General features: G+C 50.3%; 1 protein-coding gene across 1 annotated transcript; it reads right to left on the reverse strand.

The window, feature by feature from the left end:
- Positions 1 to 293: 293 nt before the first annotated feature.
- On the reverse strand, positions 294 to 23,512 carry YTHDF2 (YTH N6-methyladenosine RNA binding protein F2). The gene is made up of 5 exons (XM_074562631.1): positions 23,192 to 23,512; positions 22,903 to 22,927; positions 22,434 to 22,513; positions 16,538 to 18,124; positions 294 to 1,357 (listed from the first exon to the last, which is right to left on the reverse strand). The coding sequence occupies exons 1-5, from the start codon at positions 23,216 to 23,218 to the stop codon at positions 1,334 to 1,336; spliced, it is 1,743 nt and encodes a 580-aa protein (XP_074418732.1). The 5' UTR covers positions 23,219 to 23,512; the 3' UTR covers positions 294 to 1,333.
- Positions 23,513 to 24,574: the final 1,062 nt, after the last annotated feature.

Here is a 24,574-nt window from a genome sequence, read left to right on the forward strand (position 1 = left end):
CGAGGCCGGGCGGGCGCTGCACCTCTGGCCCTGGGGACAGCCCACGCCACGGGGCATCTTCCCACCTCAAGGAGCAAAACCACCACCAAAATGCTGGGAATAAGCCCCGGTCCCGCACTAGGACTGACCTCGGGATGTCCGGAGACGGGTCACAGCACCCTGCTGGAAACCCAAGGAGAAACGGCCTTTTTGGTCATTATTTTGAGGTATTAATACAGCAGGGGAGGCCCGAATTGTTGTGCAAACACGGTGCGTGTCCTCGCTACAAGGGAAAAGGGAGCGGCAGACACCAGTGATGCTCAACAGGATCTCACGTTTATTATTGAGAAGTGATTAATGGTGAAAAGAAAGGCAACGCCCATTCCTCATTGGCTTAACAAGAAACTGAAGAAACATATTCACTACACATTTTACAAGATTTCTTCCCCCCCCCGCCCCCCTCCCCCGTTTGTTTTTGTCCAAAATTCATTTTCCTGTAAACAAAACCAGTTTTTACCACTGTTCTCAGCTTTCCAAAAAAAAAAAAAAATAAAAAAAAATAAAAATCAAGTTAATCCAGAACTTAATCTGTAAATCCGTATAATGCACGAGAACGGAACATTTCTTAGGACTCCTAGTACTTGACTTTTGAGTAACGAAGGGTCAGAGAAAAATGAACCACCTTTAAGACACAACCTCGTGGACAAGTTCTGTTCAATTCTTCTTAGGCCAAAACCCCAACTTCCTCGTAGAATTCCTCCTCTTCCAGGCCGGGGCGGCGAGGGGTGGGGTGGGGGGGAAGAAAAAAAAAACCCAAACCAGTTACTCCACTTTCCTGGGTGGATGTTACAACTCGGTGTTCCAAGTGCAAATGTCAAAACCAGGGGAAGGAGGCGCGAGGGGGTGGAAGGAAGGGAAGCGGCGGGGGTTTAAAAATTAAGAGGGTGGGGGGGGGGAAATAAAATATAAAGGCATATGCCACTTACGGACTTTAAAATCCGAAAAAAAAACCATAGTAAAAAGACAAAAAACAAAGCGTATGCTCTGAAATCACAACCAAAGCCAAAAGAAAGGGGACAGTTTTTACCTATACTCTACCTAGAAGGGATTTTTTTTTTGTTGGTTTTTCTTTTTTTTTTTAAGTCCTATGTCTTGTGAAATTCCAATACTTTTTTCTGTTTTTCCTTTCAAACTGCAAGTTTGTAAGAGTCTTTTTGAAGTCAATGAAATTAAGAAAAAAAAAAAAAAAGTCCTAATTCTCTCCGGGATATTTTTGCTCTTCTTTTCTCTCTCTCTCTCTGAAAGATAGCTGGGATGCAATCTCTGCTGCAGTCTCTGAGGGAGGAATGGCCTTTTACTTGACACGGCCTTGGCGTTCCTGCAGGAGGAGGAAAAGAAGACGTTAGCTGAGAGCAGGTTTATTTCAGCGCTTTCAGACATCAGCATTTCGACGCGTGGATCTGCGATGGGAGGCCTGTCGCACGCGAGCAACGTCCGAGGAAGAGTTATTGGTGTTTGCAGAGGAGGTACCGCAGCTGCGTAGGGGTAACGTGCTGATTTATCGCGCTGCTTGGGTCTACGGGGTAATCGCATTTCCCCTTTTCAAGGGTTTCCGATACCGCAGCTCCGCTCCCCTTCCTCTCTCCATCCTTCAGCGGAATTACAGGCTCTCCCCAGGACGGACACGGCCAGGTTGCTCCAAGCCAGAGGTTTAATGCATAAAGAGGAACAGGGGGGAAAAAAACCCAAACGACCAACCACAAAACAACCACCAAAAAGGACAAACGGAAGAAGAACTGGTGAAAAAAAGTGAGTCTAGGTCAGTGGGGAAGTTTGAGACCCCACCTGGAGTCCTCGGCACAGGAAGGACATGGAGCTGTTGGAGCGGGGCCAGAGGAGGCCACGAAGATGATCTGAAGGCTGGATCCAGCCCCTCTGCTGTGGGGACAGGCTGGGAGAGCTGGGGGGGTTCAGCCTGGAGAAGAGAAGGCTCCGGGGAGACCTTCCAGCCCCTTCCAGGACCCGAAGGGGGCCTACAGGAAAGCTGGGGAGGGACTCTGGGATCAGGGAGTGTTATGACAGGACACGGGGTAAGAGCTTCAAACTGAAAGAGCAGAGATTTAGATGAGATCTGAGGCAGAAATTCTTGGCTGTGAGGGCGGTGAGCCCCTGGCCCAGGTTGCCCAGGGAAGCTGTGGCTGCCCCATCCCTGGAGGGGTTCAAGGCCAGGTTGGACGGGGCTTGGAGCAACCTGGGCTGGTGGGAGGTGTCCCTGCCCAGGGCAGGGGGGTTGGAACTAGATGACCTTTAAGGTCCCTTCCAACCTGAACCATTCTGTGATTCTGTGAGTAGCGGTGACAAAGCTCCTCACATCGGGACACGGACCTGCAGCACCCACAAGACACCTCAGACATCGACAGGCTGGAGAGCAGCAAAGCAGAGTTCCAGGCTGGAGGAGACTCAGGCAGCTTTGGGAACGGGGCTGGGGAGTGCTGCAGGGAGCAGGCAGAGCCCCCGCACTGGGGAGAAGGAAGGGGAAGCAGGGAATGACACCAGGGCCCAGTTCTGCCTGCAGGCAGCTGCTGCCGGAGCAGGGCAGCCCGGCTCCCCGGGCACCGCGGGTGTTGTACAGACCCTGGGGCCTCACCTGAGCTCCCATGAGGGCCTCCAAGCAGCCTGCAGCTCCAACCCAGGCAGTACCGACGCCTGCCTCGCTCTGCAGGGACTGAAACAGCCCCCAGCTACCAGCAGAACACCTCGCTGATAACTCTGAAACCTACTGATGGCAACCACCAGGTTCACAGGCCTCCCCCAGGGTCGATGCCACAGGGTTTTCCCACTGACTGCTGCTACCACCCCCTCAGTATTCATCCCTGTCTCTCCTCCAGCTCTGAAGGAACACACTGTCTGGAGAAACACTTGCACCAAGCTGAACAGGCAGTGCGGCACCAAATACACCCAGGCATCAAGGGCTACTAAACCCTCTCCTATGCCGAGCCCCACATGCCACTGTCTCTTCTCTGTTAAACCCCAACAAAACCCAGCAGCTTTGCACAGAAGCTGGTCTAGACTATCCCAAAGGGTTAAGAGATGTCGCCCAGCCCGCCTTCAAACTGCCATTTCCAGATCATATGACACCACCTTAAAAATAAAACCTGTCAACAGCTAAAGGGCTCTTGGCCGATGCTCCTCCCTGCCCTCTTAACTGCGTCTTCAGCAAGCACAGGCAAGTCCCTGCAGTCTTGTGTGCGAAGGGCACCACGGCGTTTTGGCTCTGGCTCCCACACGAGCGAGTTAATCACCACCTGAGCCAGGCCCGAGAGATGTCGCCAAGTCCATCCCACCTCCACACCTGCAGAAGGTGCCTGCTGGCAGAGCAAGACGGCATGGGTTCTCCCTTCTGTTAACGTTATGTCACTTAGGAAGGACACTGTTAGGGCTCTGACGACCTGAAATCTGGTTGTTTCAGCTCGGGATGTCCCTGCGAGGCTGTGGCCCCCGAGGTCGAGGCAGTGGCAGAGCTGCCCCACGTTAACTCGGCCATCAGAGGCACCTTCCCTTCCGTCTCAGCAACTCACTGGCAGGGGGAGCACACCCCCTCTGCCAGAAGCATGCAGGTTGCTCAAAGAAACAACGTCCTCTGCCACCACTGCTCAATCCAGGGAGGGCTTGCCTCCGAGAAGCTTCGATCCCAGCCTAACAGCACGTATCGCCATCTAGTCTTAGAAACCTTCCCAAAAAGAGCGGCCTTGCATCCAGCTCCAAACAACGCCCCAGGCTTTGGCAGCCCCTCAGCCACACGCAGACGGTGACCCAAGGAGCCTTCAGCTCCAGCTCCTCTGCACGAGCTGGATGGCAAAGCATACCGTGCACAGATTGCCTTCCGGGGAGAGGGATTAGACGAAGGCACACGTTCTCTTCAAGAATATTTGCCCCACATAAGTCGACTTAATTCTCCTCTTCTCCGGTCAGTCTGCCCAAATCTGTTGCAGGTGGTATTCGTTGCTAAAAACCAGCATTGCACAACAGCAAAAACACACCTACCGCGCTGGGAAGCAAAGCCCGTCCTGAACGTGAAGTAAAACAAGTGCTGCAGGGAAAGCCACAAATCTAAAAAAGACGGTGCCAAGCCCTGTTCCTTCGCTGCTGCCTGGCTCGGCAGCCAGCACGTTACATTAAACAAGGACAGATGGCAACGTGACACATTCCTTCAGGAAGAAGCCGCAACTGCCTGAGCTAATGCCTCTGTCTTCCCAAATGTAGACATGGGATAAGCCGACTGCCAGGTTCAATCGCCCCTCTCGCCATCAGCAGCCAGGGCCAGCGTCCCGGGCCGGCTGCAGACAGTGGCTGAGGGTCCTGCCGAGCACATTGCCCCGTTAGCTGGCCAGATGGACCCCGATTAGTCACTTCTCCCTGCTGCGACGGTGAAGCGACTATATGGTTAACACACGGAGCAGGAAGCAGGACCCAGCCTCGGTGCAAAAGTGACACACCACCCCCCCCACCACCCAGATAAAATCCCAGTGTCCCAGAACAGAAGGCATCACCCTCAAAAGCGAGGCCAGAGCAGATGTCCCTAAGCCAGAGAGGAGTCCAGAGACATGCCTGAAGCACACATCTTAATTTCAGGGTGGATAATAGCCCAATTTTTCTCAACACAGTCTTCTGCTTAAAACCTCCTGCTGTTCAACCTCAAAATACCAGCGCAGAATGACCCACTCCCCTCCATCAGTGCTGCAAACAGTATCCTAAGGAGCTCACCGCACAGAAATGCGGTGTGACGTCTACCCAACCCTGCTGCGGGCTCTCGAGGGGTTGACTTCGACACCTACCTCAGGCTGCCCTGTCCGAACAGCGGGGCTTTAACCACAGGCAAGCCTATTCACCCACCAGGAGACACTAGCCAAGAGTTCGATGGCAGGGAAGGAACAGTTCTCTGCTCGTTTCAATATTTCTTTTCTTGCTCTTCTCTAGTAGATTCACAGCTGCTCTCTTCCATCTCCTCCTGGGGAAAAGGGTCAGCCAGGGCCTGAAGGATTTTTACACCATCTACTCTGCCAGCCCAACTGCAGCACATCCCATGCACACATCTTGGTCCTCGGGGTGTTGTGGACTTACAAGCGAGCACCCAAATCATAGCAAAACAGCAAACAGATCTACCAGAAGACACAGCAAAGGTCAGCAGTGTTGCAAACGTTCATCCTTCCTGGCTCATCTGCCTCCAAAATCATGGGCTGTGGGATGGTGTAACCCACAACGTGCCAGCTATGGGACAGCCCAGAAGGCAGAGCAGCATCTGCAAGCACATAGTCCCTGGAGGGTAAAGTGATTCCATCAGAAACGGTTTCATTCTCTTTGTCTGCACTTCAGAGAATGGTCTGGGTTGGAAGGAACCTTAAAGATCACCCAGTTCCAACCCCCCCTTCCATGGCCAGGGACACCTCCCACCAGCCCAGGTTGCTCCAAGCCCCGTCCAACCTGGCCTTGAACCCCTCCAGGGATGGGGCAGCCACAGCTTCTCTGGGCAACCTGGGCCAGGGGCTCACCCCCCTCACAGCCAAGAATTTCTTCACAAGATCTCATCTAAATCTCCCCTCTCTTGGTTTAAAACCATTCCCCCTCGTCCCATGGCTCCCCTCCCTGATCCAGAGTCCCTCCCCAGCTTTCCTGGAGCCCCTTTAGGGACTGGAAGGTCTCCCCGGAGCCTTCTCTTCTCCAGGCTGAACCCCCCCAGCTCTCTCAGCCTGTCCTCACAGCAGAGGGGCTCCGGCTCTCTGAGCATCTTCATGGCCTTCTCTGAAACCGTTCCAACAGGTCCACGTCCTCCTGACTTTCGTTAGACCTGGGCCATGTGTTATTGATCCATGTGGGAGAAGCATGAAAAGGCCACCAGCTCAGACTCTCCTCTCCACCTATCAAACCCCTCGGCAACTGGAGGGGCAGGAGCAAAGCAGCACCGAAATGGCTTTAGTGCAAAGCGATATGCCGATGACTAGAAAGACACATGCCATCGCTCAAATCAAGTGCTGGCACCCACCAGTTCACCGCGAGCACACTTCTGGGCTGGTGGTGTTTAGAAGCACCAAGCTCAGACAAGGCAAGCATGTGTAAATAGGAGCCCTCTGTAATCATTCCGCTTAAGCCACTTCACTCATGTCACCGCCGTCCCCAGGGAGCTGCAGCAATGTCACAAGCCAGGTCCCGATAATAACAACCGAACTGAACGAGCTGGTGGAGAAGGCTGATGAGAGATTACGTTATCTAGTCACACTGGGGAGCCAAGAACAACAAAAGGCTCAAAAGTTTGTACGAGAAATGATGACAGTAGGTGATAACGTTGCGCATTTGTTCAGAGGCTCTTACATTGATTAACAGCAAACGTTCAACCTCAATAGCTCTCCAGCAAGGGTAAGGATATTGTTGCCACACTACAGATGGGGCAACAGAAGACTATAATCAAAGGGAGGGTCTGGAGAAGAACCAAGAGCATGGTCCCAGCTGTGCAGCATACAAACCATGGTTTATTTGGACCTGTCTGACCTGGAGCACGGTGTAGCGGCCTAAAGACATCAGCCAAGCCAAGAAGCAATCTCAGTTTCAAACTGAGGTGGTCCTACAAGCAAAAGGCATCACTCTCCCAGTACCTGCCCACTCAGGGAGCGCAGGAGATCACTTCATTAGAGTATGGTCTGTGCTAACAGCATCATTCCCCAAAGGGCCAAGACACCCAGCAATCAAATACTGGCCTTAAGACACACACATGCAACTCCCGCTCGTCAGACACCTTGCTCCACAGCCCGACTCGTCCCACGATCCCTGCTGCAACCACGCGGCATTTTGCTGTTTGAATTCTCCTCCCAAAGCCGCTGCCTGTTGTGCGCTGGATGCAATCCTAGCAAACAGTGCGGGAGGATTTCCACGTGTCCCTGTCTCCAAGGCAAACATCTGACTTGCCTCAGAAACCAGGAGTTACGGCAGCCCGTTACCACCGATGTGCCCAGCACGGCCATCATGGCAGGATCAGCTCAAGGCACAAATGATGGACGATGCATCTTTTTCTTCTTATCCTTGTCTGCTCCACAAACAGCTTCGAGTCCTAACTGATTTACAAACCAAACATGAGGGTTTTCCTGTTGTCAGTGTCAAAAAAGCCACCAGAGTGACAGAAAAGCTACGTCCTAGTCTGCCTCACCTAGGAAAGGGGGTAAAAATCAGACAGCGACCTGGTTGTAGTCAGACATCTTCATCCCACCTCCCATTCATGTAACAGAGCTCACCACCAAGAACGAAGACCGGAGATACGCAAATAAAAGTGATTCTTTGTCACAGCAGGAAAGACCTTTTGTTTTACAGATCAAAATCTAACGGGGCAAACCCAAATATCCACGCAACCCCAAAGGGGGCAAACTCACACCACGGAAAAAAGCACGAACGAAGCAGGGACACAACTGTGCCTGCTCAGTCCCTGCAATTCCGACTTCGTCCCCAAAAGCGCAGAAGGCAGTACCAGTCCCCTGCCACCACACCGAGCACGCGTGGCCGGGCAGTTGGGAAGTTCTGGTTTCCTCTTGAAACCCGAGCGCACCGCGGCAGCACTGCTCCATGCCGGTCACCTCACCGCTTAGTCAGAAGGATATGAAATCACGGAGAATGAATAAAAACCAGCAAGACGTAATTCTTCACGCACAGCCGTAACCCAAAACTTGCCTTAATGTCAGGAAACAAACCCCACAGTGGCCACGCACATGAGATGTTGAATTTCCATGTCAGAGCAGCTAGCCAGGGGTAAGAAGGACACGAAGAGTGCCAGGATTTCCCCCTGCAGTGGGTTTTACACACACGAGGTGGTCCCAGCTGTCAGATACCAGCAGGGACACCGCCGCGCCCTGGCATCTTTCAGGGCACCTTTAAAAGCGATGCAACCAATTGCAAAGGATGAACCTCTTCCTGCTTCACCATCGCATTCGATTGCATGAATAAAGCAGCCCAATTCCCAGAAACGTTTATAATTACCCTTCCGTAGAGAGCTTCGTCCCACGGGGCAAAACTCGTGCAGGAAACAGCATGGCAGAAAAGCTAAGAACATACAAGAGTATTTAGAGCAAAGAGCAACACGGGGCTCCCAGTGGCAACCCATGCGAGGACGACTGGGCTCCCACTAGGGACTGGAACTGGACTTGCTGGCTTTGGAGCACAAGCAAAACAACATCAGCACAAGTCCTTTCAAGTCATTAGGATGGAAAATAAAACCTTCCTTGTCTTACAGCGGGGAGTCTTTTGTTCTTCCCCATCACTACGAGGGATGAGAAGTTTGCCACATTTCTTTTTGGAGTTTGCCAACACTTCCTGTTTGGGCAGCCCGATTTCTCCACCACGGAGCAGCGCGCTTGGCTTTGACCTGTCTGTCCGCACCGAAATCCTCACAAAGCAGGCAAGAAAGTTAATAGCAGGGAGGGAAGTAATGGGAACAGTTAATCTGAAAGTTTAAGCAAAGAGCATTGAATTGCTGACAGCATTTACCAGAGGCTCGCTCTGAGCATCGTGCCAGAGTTTTGACCTATCGCAAATGCAGTAAGGTGTTTATGTATTATTTCTTTGAAAACAGACTAGTGTTCCTTCTCATTTGGGTTCACACGAAATGTGTTTCATGACTTTGGGGGGGTACCTCTAATCACAGCTCACGCAATAAATATTAGCACCGGAAAATGAGTGCCACGTGACTCTAGAAAAGAACAGACGTCCACTTTAACGCTTCAAAATCGTCACTGCTGGAGAGTTAACAAAGCCTTTGCACTGTCCTCTGCCGCACCACGCACGTGTAATGCCAAGGACGGAATGATCTTGTCTGGAGAAAACCTACGGAGCTTCACTGGAATTTGTGGTTCCATATATTCAAGAGAGATCTAGAAAGAGGAGCGAATAATAAAGCGACAAAGTTTACTGATGATACGAAGCTATTCGGGGTAATAAAAATAGCAGCCGACTGTGAAGAAACAGAGGACTTTGTGAGAAAAAGCAGCTGAACATTGCAGTGAATTTGGTCTGCCTGGTTTGGATAAACGACACATGGGAAAAATTACCATCCTAACTCCAAGACGACAGGCTCTGAAGTGACCATTAACAATTGGGAACAGGAGCTCAGGGTTAGGATCTTCGACTCCAGGAAAACGCCGGCCATCCAGAACAGTAAACATAATGCGGAATAGAACACATCACCCTGCCTTTATACAAACCCAAGCGGCACCTCTACGCTGAGCAGCGCGTAGCTCTGCTCCTCTCCATCTCCACGGGCATGCAGAAGAACTGGAAAAGGGTCAGAGAAGAACAACAGGGATGAGCAAAGGACAGGAGGGTTTCCAACTGCAGAGCCACCGTGCTCTAGCAATCGAGCCTGGGAGAGACGACTGTAAAAGCAGAGCAGGCACAGAGAGGACATTGAAATCAACTGCTCACCTCTTCTTCCAGCACACGAATTAGGGACTATCACATAAGGCAGACTCAAAGCAAACTAAAAGGACATGCTTCTTTACACAACACATAATTAAGCTGCTGTGGGATCCTGAGGATGTTCAAGGAACACATCGAAATCTCGGAGAAGAAAAGAAATCATGAGCTATTAAAGACAAAGAGACATCCTCTGGGTCAAAGAAATTCCTGAGCTGCAAATTGTTGAAGGCAAGGAAAACCTTCAGAGACGGATAAGTATGTGCTTGCACTGTCCTTACAGGCATTTGCTCTTGACCATGTTATTGTTAGCTGCACGCAGAGGATTTGACTTGGAAATAGAGAGCAAGGATGCTTGAGCAACGCCTCGCTACGTGTCCAGCAGACCGTATGCCACAAGGGATGCAATATCACGCAGACTTGCAGCCTGACCCACTGTAGGTCTTGTGTTTGAGGCTAAAATACTACCTCCATCCCAAATAAGGCACAAGAAATACTTCACACTACAAGAAAACACACACCACAATATTCTGTATTATGAAAGGACAAGAGGAGATCTATTTGCCTACTTCTGTCAACCGTGAAGAGCTGAATTCACAAGCTCAAGTAAAAGAGCCAACAGTCCCCACAGCCATTTGTGTGTACCCTCATTTTATTGCCACTTGAAAGGGAACACAAAGCAGTATTCACTGCAACACAGTTTTATATTTCAACTTTCCCCCCCCCTTTAAATGTATCAAGATCATAGCACTCGAATCAGCTGAACCCTAAATCACACTGGCTTGCAACAGCTAAAAAAAAAAAAAAAAAAAGGCTGATGATCAGGACTTCACAATTTCTTAAAACTTTGCAGATGACGATGGGAAAGTCTCTGAAGTCATTTTGCCGGAGATGGCATCACGTTAGAAACAACGGAGCAGAGAGCAGAGCCTTCCCCACCTGTACAGATACACACAGGGAAGGAAACTAAAATAGCGTGGTTTCTTCCCCCCTCCCAAGATGAGAAACAAAAGCACAGAATTTTAGGTAGATTTTTATCTAAGTCTGGTATCACATGACAAGAAAGCTCTGCAGTTAACCACAAAAAAAAAAAGCTCAGCATTGTCCTTTTAATACAAAAAGACATTCTAATGATAGGGAAGCAGAAACGCAGTCTGCGTTTCCAAGTTCTTGCTGAAGAACAGCTTACAAAATGCAAACGCTTTATTATTAACTGCTGAAATGCACTATTACATGACTTATACACAATTAAAAAGCCTCACACTGGGCAGCTAGTCACTGGAAGGAGCCACAATCAACTCTCTATTCCAGTCATCAGCTCGGATAATGACAATCCTTGTTAACGGAGACTTCCCTGGGTAACTTCGCTACAGCAGAAGCACGGCGGCACTGTTCTAGCTGGCAGGCGCCCAGCATCCTGCACCACTAAGGAACTGGTTTATTAACTCACAAGCGGTAAGACAGTACAATTACTACCAGGTACAAACAAGAACATCCAGGAAAAGGAGAGAGCTCAAATAATTGCGGCGAAAACGATCGCACAGTACAGAACGAGAGGCTTCCTTAACAAATACCTGCAAAGTGTTACGTGACGGGAGACAGAAAAGAAGCAAGCAACTCCTTTCAGACAAAAAGCTGTTGCAGAATTACATTTTCATTAAGAACAAGTGAGGAACGTTGTGCGTGAAGCTGTTCTTGCTGCTTTGCACATACACAAGGCTCACGTATCGATGTACTTCAACAGTTTTCTTGGGATTCTAATCAGCTTTCAGCAGTGTCTTGTGACCCACTGCACTCCTGCACCAGGCAGAAAATCCAGGGAACTGAGCAGGACCGTGCCCAGGTGCCTTCACTGAGCAAAACAGCTGGCAAATACTCATCTTCCAAGGAAAACTACTACTTCTGGAGAAGCAGCTGTTAATAAAATAACCCGAAACACAATGCCTGTGTTGGTAACTATTAACCTCGGCATCAGCAAGTTACCCAGAACACTTGGAAGTAAAAAGAAGCCACAGCTGATGCCGTCTTACACACTCCCAACCCGCTGTGCCATTTCTAGGGAATTGGCCAGCCACACATATGCAATTTCAACTCAACTGCAAAAGGAGGAATAATCTTTTTTTTTTTTTTCCTTAAGACATTCACTTGAAGTCATTAGTATGCTCATAATGAATGCAATTAACATATTTATAAGAACAACCAGGTTCAGGGTATTCTGACTCAAACCACCCAGCTGAGACGAAGATAACCTGGATGGTGGGGTGGGCAAGAAGTGAGCTGGGAACAATTTCACAATAAACTTTCCCCACTCGAGGTCGTACCTGAGAGACACAGAACCTCCTCCACTGCGTCTGCCCCGGTGACCGGAGAGGAACGGCTCTGAATCCCATCGCCGCTCCTCGAGAAACAATTTTAAACAGCGCATCTCGGCAGCTCCTTGAATCAACTTCAACAAGTCCACTCTAAACACGGTATTTCATAACCTTTTATTATAATATTAATATATTAAAATATTATTTTAAAGACTGGTAACAAGATATTAAGAGGCAGGGCTATGGGGCAAGCGTAACTTGCTCTTCCACCACTCAACTTCCACTTTACTTGCAGTGAAATGGCTCCCAGCTGCTCCCGTTTTAGGGCTGAGGAAACAAACTCCTCTGTCTTACAGCAGAAAACACCAATGACAGCACCAGCCACAACTAAGCCTTCCCCTCCAGTTTTTTTCCTGCCTTTAAACGATGCTAGAACACAACCAAAAATACCTGAGAACGCTGTTAAGGACTTTGTAGCGCTGGCTTAAAAATAGCGTAAGCACAAAGCGCTCCTTATGTCAAACAGCCAGCACCAAACTACTAGAAAAAGCAGTACGGGTTCTGTTTCCTCTATTACTGGGCAAACGTACGAGCATGGGCACAGATGTACGGGATTTAAAAGGCCTGGGAATAAACCGAGAGAAACCCTGTGCGTTGCTGAACAGCGGAGGGTATTCGCAGCAAGGAAACTCTCTGTCCTAGCGCATCCATCAACTCACTTCACTGTGGCCAGGATTTGGAGCAGAAAAAGCAAATGGCCTTGGGATCACGGGATGGAAGGGACCGTGCGAGTGCAAGCAGCCTTCCTTTGCTGTCCCAGGGAACAGGAGGCTTTGCCTGGATATGCAACATCCAGGAATCGAATCTCGTAGTCGGAAGCGCTGTCCTGGAGGGTACGCTAAAGCCAAAGCAAACGCAGCGCTAGCCAGGATCGCCGTTAACCACGGGAGAAAGAAGTGCTAGCCCAACGTATAGGAAATATGTTCTCTCCTCCCCACCGAGATTCCTACAACTCTCTTCCTACAACTTAGGACGAAAAAGAGAACTTTGCAAAATACATCAGAAAGCATTTTTTTTTTTTTTTTTTTTTTTTTTTTACAGGGACCGTGAAACAGTCTGCCAGTTTCAAAATAGGCTCATATAACGCCACTTAGCTGTCCCTTAAATCATATCTTTAAGGGGGGCACTGACACTTGCCACTATTAATACTCCTTTAACCAGCAGATGGTGTCAGCTGAGACACAAAGCAGCACGTTTCCGGAAATAATAGCCCCAATCTGGCGAATCACACCTATCTGTTCCCAGGCTGGTATTCCTCAGCACGAAGAAAAAAAACCCACAAAAACCCACCCCATCCTGCACAGCTCATCCTGACTCAACGCCCACCAAAGTCCCAGCACAAAGCGCCTCTCATTAACTGCAGACCTGACAACTGAGCACTCAAGGGACAGGACAGGACTGCGTTTTTATGGGATATCCTTCCTAAAATCCCTGGGGACCTTCAAGGAACCAAGTACCCCAAACCCTGGGCAAGGCAATGGGAGAAAGAACCAAAATAAACTTCTCAAAGTTGACATTCACTGCTTTTCCAGAAAACACAAGCTCTTACCCTTTCACATGCCAAGCAGATCACAAAGTCTTTACACGGAGGTCACTGCAACACTCCTAGAAATGTGAGCATATTACTACGGGCTAGGGATTTTTGTCACCGTTGTTGGGATTTTTTTTAAAACAAAGATAAAACAGTCCTTACAGGGAAGAAGTTGGCGACATGCTCTGCCACAAAGGCAGCTGTTACAGGTTTCAAGAAGTCCTAAACTGCTCCAGGTAGGGTTGCACTGGGAGTCAGCTTCATCGTTTTGGGTCAGGAGAACATCCAAACCTTTTAAAAAACTGGATTAGTAGAGCAAAGCAAGACGCTCCACGGAAATTGAGATTGGGCTCTGAGGACAAGGTGGGCACAGGTGATAGAAAAGGACAAGCAAGAGCATGATTTCAGCGTTTTCAACACAGAACCATTTACCTCCCTCCACCGGCCAACAGGAATAGCATGAACACGAAGCAAAGCATTTTTCATATCATTTCTGGGAACTATATTAGGCAATTCTGAAGAAGTGATGTTAACAGCAAGAAGTATAAAAGAATATTCAAGTGTTCCCAGACTTTCACAAGAGCTCATCCATCTGCTCGGGTAGCCAGCAGGAATCAAACTGCAAATCAGACAAAGGTTTAGGCAAGTTGAAGCCAAGTGAAACAATTGCAGCTTGCTCAAAGTTCAAAACAAGCCAAACCTTGAGATATTTAAGCTTCAAGGAACAGGAATGCAGAATATTAACATATCACCGCCATCCAAAGACGGGCGGCAGAGACAAAGAGCTGGTAGCAGTGGGATTTCCCCGACACAAAAGCAGCTTGACAGACCGCAGGCAGGGAGCTGCACCACCGGCTGCTGCCAGAGCAGTTTTTTTAACTTTCCAGTGCCTTAACTCTGGTTTCCGATTTATTTTTTTTCTCCAGATGATGGACTACCGGAGATGCTTCAAGGCAGACATAGCATGGCTTGGGCCAGGGTAACCATCAGCATTCACTCCAGAAAAAAAAAAAAAAAACAACCAACCAACCCTCCTTGAGCAAAAACGACTGCTTCTCAATGAAACCATGAAAGAGCAGTTAGAGAAACCTCAACCATCTTCAAGGCTGCGTCACTGAGCAATCGAGGAGGTCAAACTGCTGCTGAAAGAAAGACCAAGTCACTTCCTCCGTGCCGGATGTCGCAGGGCAGGGGCCCATGAGGATGCAACAAAGAGTGAGTCAATGGTAAAAAGCAAACACCAACTGTATATCCGCAAGGCTCCCTTCCTTGCCGATGAATTCCAGAGACATATGACTAAGTTCCCTTTCAAAGAATAAACGTTTTCCTAATCAACCACTTCTGCACTGGGGTGCCGCGCTGAACCGACCGGAACATCGTTTCGAAGGGAGGCGCTGGCGCTCTGAACACCCCCCAGCTGCCGGCTCTGCTCCCGACCCTCATACACCAGCACCTCCCAAAGACATCGCAGAAAGCAGGGGAGGAGACTTCAAAACGCAATTGGAAAGGTGAGTGAAGATGGTTTATAGTTTTAAGGAAACCGCTCAGCCACATTTTTAATACCGATTTTCAGACATGACAAACAACTTGCACGCACCGCAGCCTTCCAGCAGAAGAGACCATCGGTCTGTCCACTTTTTCCCCAGCCTTCCCCACTCTCTCGCTCTTCCTGCCGCTCGCCACCTGCTTACATTTACCCAGAATTAACTCTTCTCATCTATCTAACCCCCACCTGCCCGCCGGCAACATTTCCCCCTCTCCCTGCATTCTCCCACTGTGCTGAGGTCTGTCCCTCGCACACTGTTGCTCTCTAAAGTCACATCTGGGGCATAGAAGAAGTCCCGAGACATCCCGCACAGAGTAGATTTCTGATTGCATTCAAAACCTCAGTCAGTAAAAGAGAAATCACCACTTCAGTACAGGCTGGACACCAAGAGGAACAATTTTAGGATGTGAAGTCAAGCGAAACATTCAGGTTCTCACAAAAATCAAGTTTACACCTCCACACCTTGCAGCGTATTCCTCCCTTACAGATTTCCTTCCAGCACCGTAAGTGCTAGGCTATCAGTTGCAAAACACGACCACCTTTGTGTATGGGTGATGCTATTTATACAGACAACGCTCTAAGTAAAATATATTTAAAAAAAAAAAATTTAAAACTGCATTCAGCTGCAGTTGCAGCTCCCAATTCAGTTCTTCGACTGTTGGGTGGAAAATTCCCCATCGCTGAAACTAAAGAGATCATCAGAAAACTTGGCAAACTACCAGAAAGCTGTGCTAACACTAATTTGTAATTACCATTTTGATCAAACACAAGCAAGACCCCTATTGCGGGGAAAGTCGGCCACAGGTGACTTCAACACAGCTGTACCCAAGCAAGATACGAGGCCCACTGGTCACTGAATTTTGGACAGAATTTTCCATTAGCAATCCTCCCGTTAACGAGTCAACGATGACAGCAGGCTCCGAGCGTGGCTCACGTGCCAGGCTGCCGGGCAGCGCCCACGCAGGCGACAGCCCACCGGCTTCAAATACAGCCGAGCTCGCTGCCAAGGGGAACAGAACAACCCGCTCCGCGTCCACCGGAGAGAGGACAAGTAGTCACGGACTGAAACTGCAGCGGGGGAGATTGAGGTTGGGCATTAGACAAAGCCTTCTAACAGGAAGGATAATTAAGCGTAGGAATAGATTGCCTGGGGAGGGACAGGAACTGCCATTCCTGAAGGTTTTACAAGCGGTGGGAAACATCTGTCACGCTGACCCCACTTTGAGCAGGGGTTGGATTAGGCGGCCCTTCAAAGACCGGGCTCTGTTTTCTAACAACTCCCCAAACCCCCCGTCGATCTCTTGCCTACTTTAAACTGTCCCGACCCACGAACGGACAATAGCACAGAAATAAATTTTGTGTAGAATACAGCACTGGGGAAAGGCTGAGATTTAGAGCAACCAAAGGGCAGTCGATGGCAGGCAGGGGCTGGGCAAACCTCCTCCCACCGCTCTGCTGGGGTGCTGGCACCCATTTCCACCCCAAACAGGGGCTGCCATTCGGGTGGCGGGTTCCACGTGCAAGCTAGCCAAAACGCAGACTGATGCCCACCAAGCTTGCTCACAAGCCCACGCTTTCGGACCCTGGATTTACTCCAACGCAAGGCAGCCCTCCTCCATCTCCTGCCCCACAGGACTCCACCAAGACAGACAAACAAGTTACCTTTTTAACATTTTCCTCCTCCTCTTGGCGTTTCTCATAGTGTGAGAAGTCATCAAAGATGGAGGTGGTGTGCTTGTAGGTGGCAATGATTTTCAACACCTGCTTAGCCTTTTCCAGAGGCACCTCCTGAGTGTCCCTGGAGTTGGTCACTGGTTTATTCTCGTTGTTCTCTAGGCGGATGTGCCGCAGCTGGCTGTTGGGAACGTCCTTCACAAAAATCCACCTGACATCAAAACGTCCCTTCCACTTGTCCTGGGACCACACCCCCGCACACGTGTTATAGTCCACAGCAGATTTCATTTCTGCTACTCCGCAGAAGTGACCACTACCGTTGACACTGAACAGTAAGTAAACGGGGCCCTTCCCGTTCATGGAGCGATAGGCAGCATCCAGTCTCTTGTTGCCGTGCTCTGTACTGCACCAGATGTTATATTTAATGGAACGGTGGATATCGTCCTCAGAGTAACTCTTAATGATGAAAACCCGGCCGTGTTTTGGGTTCCAGTCAAAATCCTTGGGGTTGTAGTTGTTGATGGATCTCAACTTCTCCAAGACCGGGTGCGGCTCCGAAGGAGCAGAACCAGAACTGGCCTGAGACTGTCCCACTCCGTTACCGTCCACTCCGTTTTGACCGAACCCGTTGCCTCGATTACGAGGGGCAACCCAGCGGGTGGGCTGAGCCGCCTGCTGCGGCACAGGCAGCTGGGCCGGCTGCGGCGGCGGCGGGGGCAGCGGCTGGGGCTGCTGCCCGCTTGAAGCCTGTGCCACCGGTGGGCTGTTATTGATCTGCTGGCCCACAGGCTGAGGGGACACCTGGGCTGGCTGTTGACCGATATTCTGAACTAAGGCCTGTGACGGGGCTTTTGCCACCGGCCCTTTGTTATCCCAAGTTCCGATATCCATGTTGTGTTTTATCGGAGGCGGTGGAAGACTTGAACCTGCAATGCCATTCTTGGTCTTCAGCTTGGGCTGCTGCTTAGCCGGTTTGCTAGCGATGTCAGCCCAGGAGGTCGGCTTTGGAGGAGCGATAGTAGCCGGAGGCAAACTGTTAGATGCCACGATATTACTGGTAATGGATCCGCTACCGACAGCCGAACCAACGACTTTCGGGACGCTGCTTGCAACGTCTGTGCTGCCCAGCTTCAGAGCTGCCATCCCTTGGTCGATGGTGTTCATGCCAGGAGCCTTGTTCAGAGTCTCGTTAGCAAAGGCAGATTGCCCATCAATCATCGCTCCACCCAGCGAGCTAGGGGCATAGGCGTAATTGCTACTATAGCCAGAGCTTTGAGTGGATTGTCCCTGAGAACTGTTATTCCCCCAAGCCGAAAAGTCAATCCCACTTGGAAAGAAGTTAAAGCCATGCTGCCCGAGAAATGGAGTGCTGCCAAGGGCCCCTGGCTGCCCAAACATGGCGTCTGGGAGAAAGTGAGGCTCCCCGTTGCTCAGCTGTCCGTAGGAGGTTAGGTAGGGCATGGGGGGGTCACCCCCCGTAGACCAGGCAGCTTCGCCTAAGGAGTAGGAGAATCCGATGGAGGGACTGTAGTAGTTTGGTAAGTAGGAATCGGACATTGCGGTGTATGCATTATTCTGAAAAGAAAAAAAACAACCAAAAAATAAGCACTGAATAGTTAGAACACGCTGAACAAATTTCAAGGGACCAGGAATAAAAGCCATCTTAGACTTCCCGTGCTCCACCCTTCCCTACCTTAGGGCTGGGCAGATAAACAGGCCCAGCCTTGAACACCTCCTTTGTTAGAAGTGCTCTAAAAACTGTTTCATTGCCAGAAAGATTAAACACAAAGGCTTTAGCAAGCTTCCCATGCTCAGACGGGAGCACACTGCGCTCCTGATGCACGGTGTGGGACTGGACACCGCACTGCCCCGGAGCTCCTGCTCTGGCCACAAAAACAGTATCTTACCCAGCATCCAAATATTACCTTCTACTTTTTGTAGCTACTTCCAAAGAGGGCTTTTCTTGCTCGGGTAACGTAGACATCTGCCTTTATTTTGCTGTTTGTTTGAGGGAATGTTTGGGGAAAGGATCAAGAGAGAAGTGGAATATGGAAGAAAAAGATCCAGTGGAAGCGCGCTGCCAAAATCACTAACTGCCTTTTGCACAAGTCCCTTCCTTAAACTTATTACCCATAAAACCAGCTTTATCGCTACAATTTAAAGTTTCAGAGCTCAAAACATTCCAAGAACCTGCAAACGAACAGGATTTAAAGTTTCATCCTCAAAACACAAACTGTTCCAGTGCTGCAGGCACATACTAAAAAATACCTGAAAATGGGGAGTAATTGATAAGGTTTCAACAGGAGCCTCTTATAACATGGTGACAGCAGCAGCACAAGAAAGCAGGCTTCAGATCCGGAGAGTTGAAAAAAAAAAAAAAAAAAAGCTGCTCCATGCCTTGGTCTCTCTTTTAAAATCCAAGTAGCCTTTAGGTTACGAAAACAAATGCCTAATTTTACAATTAGGGAACTCTCAGACATCACCAAGATTTGCTTACATGAAAAACATCTGTCATTTTGCATTCAAACTAATGGCCCCTCCGGGGAGCGGTTAAAGCCGCACTAATGGACATTATCATCCCGTAATTTGAACCTGTGCGCAGCCAGCCTCCTGCTATACAGCCGCTGACATGCCAACCCAACGCAGATGAGATGAAAAGTCAGGTTCAGTTCCAATTTAAAAGCTTGGCTTGCAGCAGGCTCTACTCCATTTTTCGTTGAATCATGTTTTCACGTGCCAAGTGCAGCTCCCGAAGGACTTCACGCCACGCTGAAATCTATGGAGGCTCTTAAGATGGCTCTGGCACGCCGCAGAAATAGCTGGTTTGCCTCTCCACCTTGCACTGAGTTAAAGGAAAGCAACAGGTTTGGGGCAAACCGGGTTAGCCGCAACTTTACAAAAACTAGCAGGAATTGTTAAACATAACATGTTCAGAGACAAGGTTTGCTGTGTTGTATAAAACACTAAAAAGCTTTCTGTGGTACTTCACGGTGTGAACGCATGAAAATTCAGAGACAACCTCTCCAGCCTTTCCGTTTTCCCAAAAAAGGGAAAATTAATAACAAAACTAGCTCTTTGTGAGGGTGCAGCTTTACTAATGGAGGCACTCAGTCCTGCAATAACAAAACTAACTCTTCTCGAGGGTGCAGCTTTACTAATTGCGGCACTCAGTCCTGCTGCGAACAGTCTTTAGGGTTTAATCTGTTGAAGAGCAGGAATATTGACACCGACTAATTTGTAAAGCAAACAAAGGAACTTAAAAAAAAAATATTATTTTGAACCAGCAAAGTCTCTTCAAAAGATAACCCCCTCAGTTATAAGAGTAACAATACACTCTCTTGAAAAATAGCTTTAACGGAACAGAAATATGCCGGCCCATACCTAAAACCTGAGCCCAGCAGGCAGAGCAGCCGCTTCCTCTCCGCAGGCTTCTCCCTCGAAGCACATCACTGTCAGAGGAAAACCTGTCCCCTTGTCACCTCAAAATATTTTCTTATGTGCCATCGCATGTTTAACTTCATGAGGTATTTTAACACAGCCTGTACTAAGCTGTTACCGGCAGAGCACTCACCAGCTGCACTCAGGTAGCAAGGAGGGAGCGCAGGAGTTAAGCAACAGTTGAGCAGTGCCAGCACAGAGCAGATTTAAGCCAGGCTCGCTGCTGTGCGCTACCTGAATGTCTAGAGCCACCAAAAACGCCACCTCGCTCTGCTACCCTGCACTCGCACAACTGACACAGTTGCTGATTAGCATGCAAATAAAACTTCACCAGCTTTTAATTCTCTCCCATGACTAAGACCTTTTTGTAGAGTTATTTCCTCAAATTCACTATTCCTCTTCACCTCAGACTACCGCCACAGTTTAAGCTTTCTTATTGTTGCCGTCGAGCTTTTGGTTTTTTAAACTGTTGGAGAATCACTTGCTGTGTATCTGAGCTTTAAAATACACAGGAAGTGAATTGACTAGGCTGACAAGCTAGTAACAGTCGCACCTGAAATAGCAGCTCTTGAATGAAGAGCCACCAAACTTTACAACTCAGTTACCTCACACCCATGTGGAGAGCTCCGAAAGTTTCAGAAACCGCTCGTGTTACTCCGCGGCAGTGGGCTGCATCCGATTCATTTTTCAGAGCTGTCTGTAACTCCTTTTCCCATCTTCAGGAAACAGGTGCACGCTCTGAGACCTTTGTATTTTTGAGCCTGGCTGGTTGGCTCAGCAGAAACACAGCCCCCTCTAGACTGAATCCTTGGGCTTTGTTTTCTATTCTATTGAGCAGCAAAACATGGATGAGAGCTGACAAGCAACACGGCATGGTGAGAAACCGAGACAAAGTCGCCCTAAAGTTTCATCCAAAGTTAACATGGTGGTTTCACCTCACTCCCGCTGAATTTCTAAAGCAACACGCTCTGCTCCCCCTCCCGGGGCGCACTCCTATCACTTCCCTATTTTTAAAATGTATTTTTACCAGTGTGACACATGCAAAAACAAACTAAATTCAGAAGTTCTTCATCAAACATGCAAAAGAGGGTAAAATACCATGGTGCTTCTAGCATCATACTAACCTTTACTTACTCTCTTACTTACTCTCTTTAGGGGATTTAAATAAAACTTAACTTTGCAGGAAATAAATCCACATTCAGAAGGAAGCTGGAATTGGTGATGTTAATTTCAAGGACAGAAAAAAAACACCATTAAATGACAGCTACTAGGGAAGTAACTAGTTTTATTCAAGACTTGAGAAAATAATCACACTCTCTTGCCCTACGCAGGTCAAATTCAGGCTTGTAACTTTTTAGGGAGCTGAATGCAGTTAATTATCTTAATGGACAGGCTGAATTATGAAGATGATGAACAGCTGAGAGGACCTTAAAGAATATTTAGCCTCGTCTCTTTAGCACAGACTATGAAAATACTTGTTGAAAACTTAACTGAGACAGAAACCTGTTCTTGTGTTCCAATAAAACATGCATCACTTATCTGAAAAAAAAAGACACTGTCTAGTAAAAATTTAAAAAACACACAAAAAAAAGAGAACAGCTTATTTGTACTGATCACAACTGGAGAGGGAAGGGAAGCCAAGAGAATGAACTAACTGCTCCAGTGCTACTACAGATGTTTATCTATAATGCTTACTTGTAACACCTAATCAGCTGAACTCCATCTGTTATGTGTCATTCTCCTACCACTCATGAAGAAAAACAAACAAAAAACAGTTAACAGTGGAGCTAATCTTAAATAGAAAGTTAAGAGGAAAAAGCATCTGGAAGTCTGAGTTTCAGGAGCTGATCACAAGCTCTCCAGCTCGAATTCTAACTGAAGTTCTCAAAAAGTCTTAACAGCCTTTATCACATGTCTGTTCTGTGGGTTTTTCTGGTGCAAAAGAGAGAAAACCCCATGACACACATTTTACTTGGCGGAGAGATAAGAACATTGATAGTATCCTCCAAAAGCCCTCAGAGCATAACTGCACCACGTAAAGCAATTTCACAATGCAACACAGCGCATCTCCTCGTGCAGTGTAAAGAGCCAGAAACCAGCAAGGAAACAAGGTCAAAACAGTAAAACTGAAATAGCAGAAATGGTAACTTCAAGGCAGTTACGTTGAAAAAAAAAAAAAGAGAAAAAAAGAGCTGAACACCAACTATAGGAAGTCCTTACACCCTCAAAAAGTTGCTAAAACCTTTACACCTCACCCACCACAATTTCATAGCATTTGGTATTTTCTGCCTGGATAAACGCATGTATAAAATAGCACGTTAGGGTAAGAAAGCCGGCAAACATCAAAACGCAACCAGTGGAGATGGGGATGCCAAATTCGCCTTTGCTAGCGAGCAGTGGGAAGCCCCCGGGCTATTCCTGCCCCTCAGCGGGTACTCTTACTCACCGGCCGGGCCTGGGGACTCAGGTACGGCTCAAAGTCATCGTCATTTAACCCATCCTTCTGGTGCACAGATCCGTTTTGCACTGAGGAAAAGATTTCGAGCGTTAGAAAGAACCCTGCCGAAAAAGTCGAACGTTTACCAACTTCAAGTATTTAAAGACGGGCCTTACAATACAACTACAGCTCATTAGTTTAGAATAAGCCACGCTTAGCGCGGCGGAGAGCAGAAAGCCTCTTCACCACCGCACAAACGCTCTCTTAACTGCAAACTTTCCCCAGCCCCGGCAGGACGACGGGCTCCACAGCCCACGGGTGGTGTTTTTCCCCACCCCGCCCGGCAGCGTAAGGCCAGGCGGACCCGAGGCCGTGCCGGGCCGTCCTCCCCATCCCTCCCCCGCGGCCACGCTCCCCGCGGCCGCCACTTCCCCGCGGGATCCCCCCCTCCACACCGCTCCGTTTCCCGGCCTCTCACCTTTGTTGCCTTGGCCCTTGGGTCTCTGAGGAAAGAGAGAGGGAGAGCGGTCAGTCGGGGAAGGGAAGAAGCGGGAGGCCCGGCCCGGCCTCGCCGCAGCACAATGGAGGCGCGGCCCTGAGGAGGGGAAGGCCGCGGCCGCCGCCCGCCCCGCCGCTAGGCCCCGAGCCGCGGCCTCGCCTAGCGGGCCAGGCCCCGGGCGCGGCGGATAAAAGGAAGCGTGGGGGGGGGTTGAGGTAGAGGTGAGGGGGGGAAGGAAGGCCGGGAGCGCCGGCGGCGGGGTCCTTACCTGCTCCAGGAGGCTGCTGGCCGACATGGCTCCGCGGCGGGGGCTGCGGGCGGGGCGGGGCGGCGGCTTTGTCCGGGCGCGGCGCGGGGGCCTGGCGGACTGGGGCTGGCCGGCGGCGGATGGGGGCGACGCTCTAGCCAACCCACCCCCCTCCCCCCCCGCCCCAGCTCGCCTCTCCTTTCCTCTCTCTCTCTCTCCTCTCTCTCTCCTCTTCCGGCCCCGCGTCTATGGCCCCGGCCCGCCGCCGCCTCGCGCCCACACGCGCGCGCGCGCTTCACCCGGGCGTCACGCGGCTCCACGCGCGCGCGCCCCGCGCTCCCAAGCACAATGGCGGGGGGGGGGCGGGGGGGAGGAGGAGGAAAGAGGGGGGGGGGAGCGCGGTGCATGCCGGGCAGGAGGAGGACCGGCGGGGTTAGCACCCCCTACCGGTGGGATGGGGGGGGTGCGGTCTTAAAGGGCCAGGAGCCCCCGCTGCCCGGGTGGGGTTTTTCGGCAAAAAGTAGCAAATCTGAGGCCCGGCTGCAGAGTGTGTGTGTGTGTGTGTACCTTACAGATCACCCAGTGCCACCCCCTGCCCTGGGCAGGGACACCTCCCACCAGCCCAGGTTGCTCCAAGCCCCGGCCAACCTGGCCTTGAACCCCTCCAGGGATGGGGCAGCCACAGCTTCTCTGGGCAACCTGGGCCAGGGGCTCACCGCCCTCACAGCCAAGAATTTCTTCCCGATATCTCATCTCAATCTCCCCTCTTGCAGTGTAAAACCCTTCCCCCTCGTCCCGTGGCTCCCCTCCCTGCTCCAGAGTCCCTCCCCAGCTTTCCTGGAGCCCCTTGAGGGACTGGAAGGGGCTGGAAGGTCTCCCCGGAGCCTTCTCTTCTCCAGGCTGAACCCCCCCAGCTCTCTCAGCCTGTCCCCACAGCAGAGGGGCTCCAGCCCTCCCAGCATCTCCGGGGCCTCCTCTGGCCCCGCTCCAACAGCTCCGTGTCCTTCTGCTGTTGGTGCCCCAGCGCTGGAGGCAGCACTGCAGGGGGGTCTCCCCCGAGCGGAGCAGAGGGGCAGGATCCCCCCCTCGCCCTGCTGCCCACGCTGCTGGGGATGCAGCCCAGGCTGCGGGGGGGTTTCTGGGCTGTGAACGCGCGTTGCCGGCTCGTGTGGAGCTTCTCACCCCCCAACACCCCCTGGCCCCTCTCCCCAGGGCTGCTCTCCAGCCATTCCCCCTCCAGCCGGGGTTGGTGCTGGGGTTGCCCCGACCCCCCTGCAGGACCCTGCGCTTGAACCTCATGGGGTTGGCTCGGACCCACCTCTCCAGCCTGTCCCGCTCCTTCTGGTGTCCCCATGCTCAGGGCACAGCCCCAGCCCAGCACCCCCGGGGCCACGGCAGGCCCTT

The sequence above is a fragment of the Larus michahellis genome, chromosome 19, assembly GCF_964199755.1.
Source record: "Larus michahellis chromosome 19, bLarMic1.1, whole genome shotgun sequence".
NCBI lineage: Eukaryota > Metazoa > Chordata > Aves > Charadriiformes > Laridae > Larus > Larus michahellis.

What these genes read in the sequence shown, in the direction of transcription:
- YTHDF2 (XM_074562631.1), bottom strand. Translation starts at nt 23,218, where the DNA reads ATGTCGGCCAGCAGCCTCCTGGAGCAG. An exon ending in CCAGCAGCCTCCTGGAGCAG is followed by an intron (nt 22,928 to 23,191) that starts GTAAGGACCCCG and finishes CTCTTTCCTCAG; the next exon opens with AGACCCAAGGGCCAAGGCAA. An exon ending in AGGAGGAAAATGTTAAAAAG is followed by an intron (nt 1,358 to 16,537) that starts GTAACTTGTTTG and finishes CTCCTCCTGCAG; the next exon opens with GAACGCCAAGGCCGTGTCAA.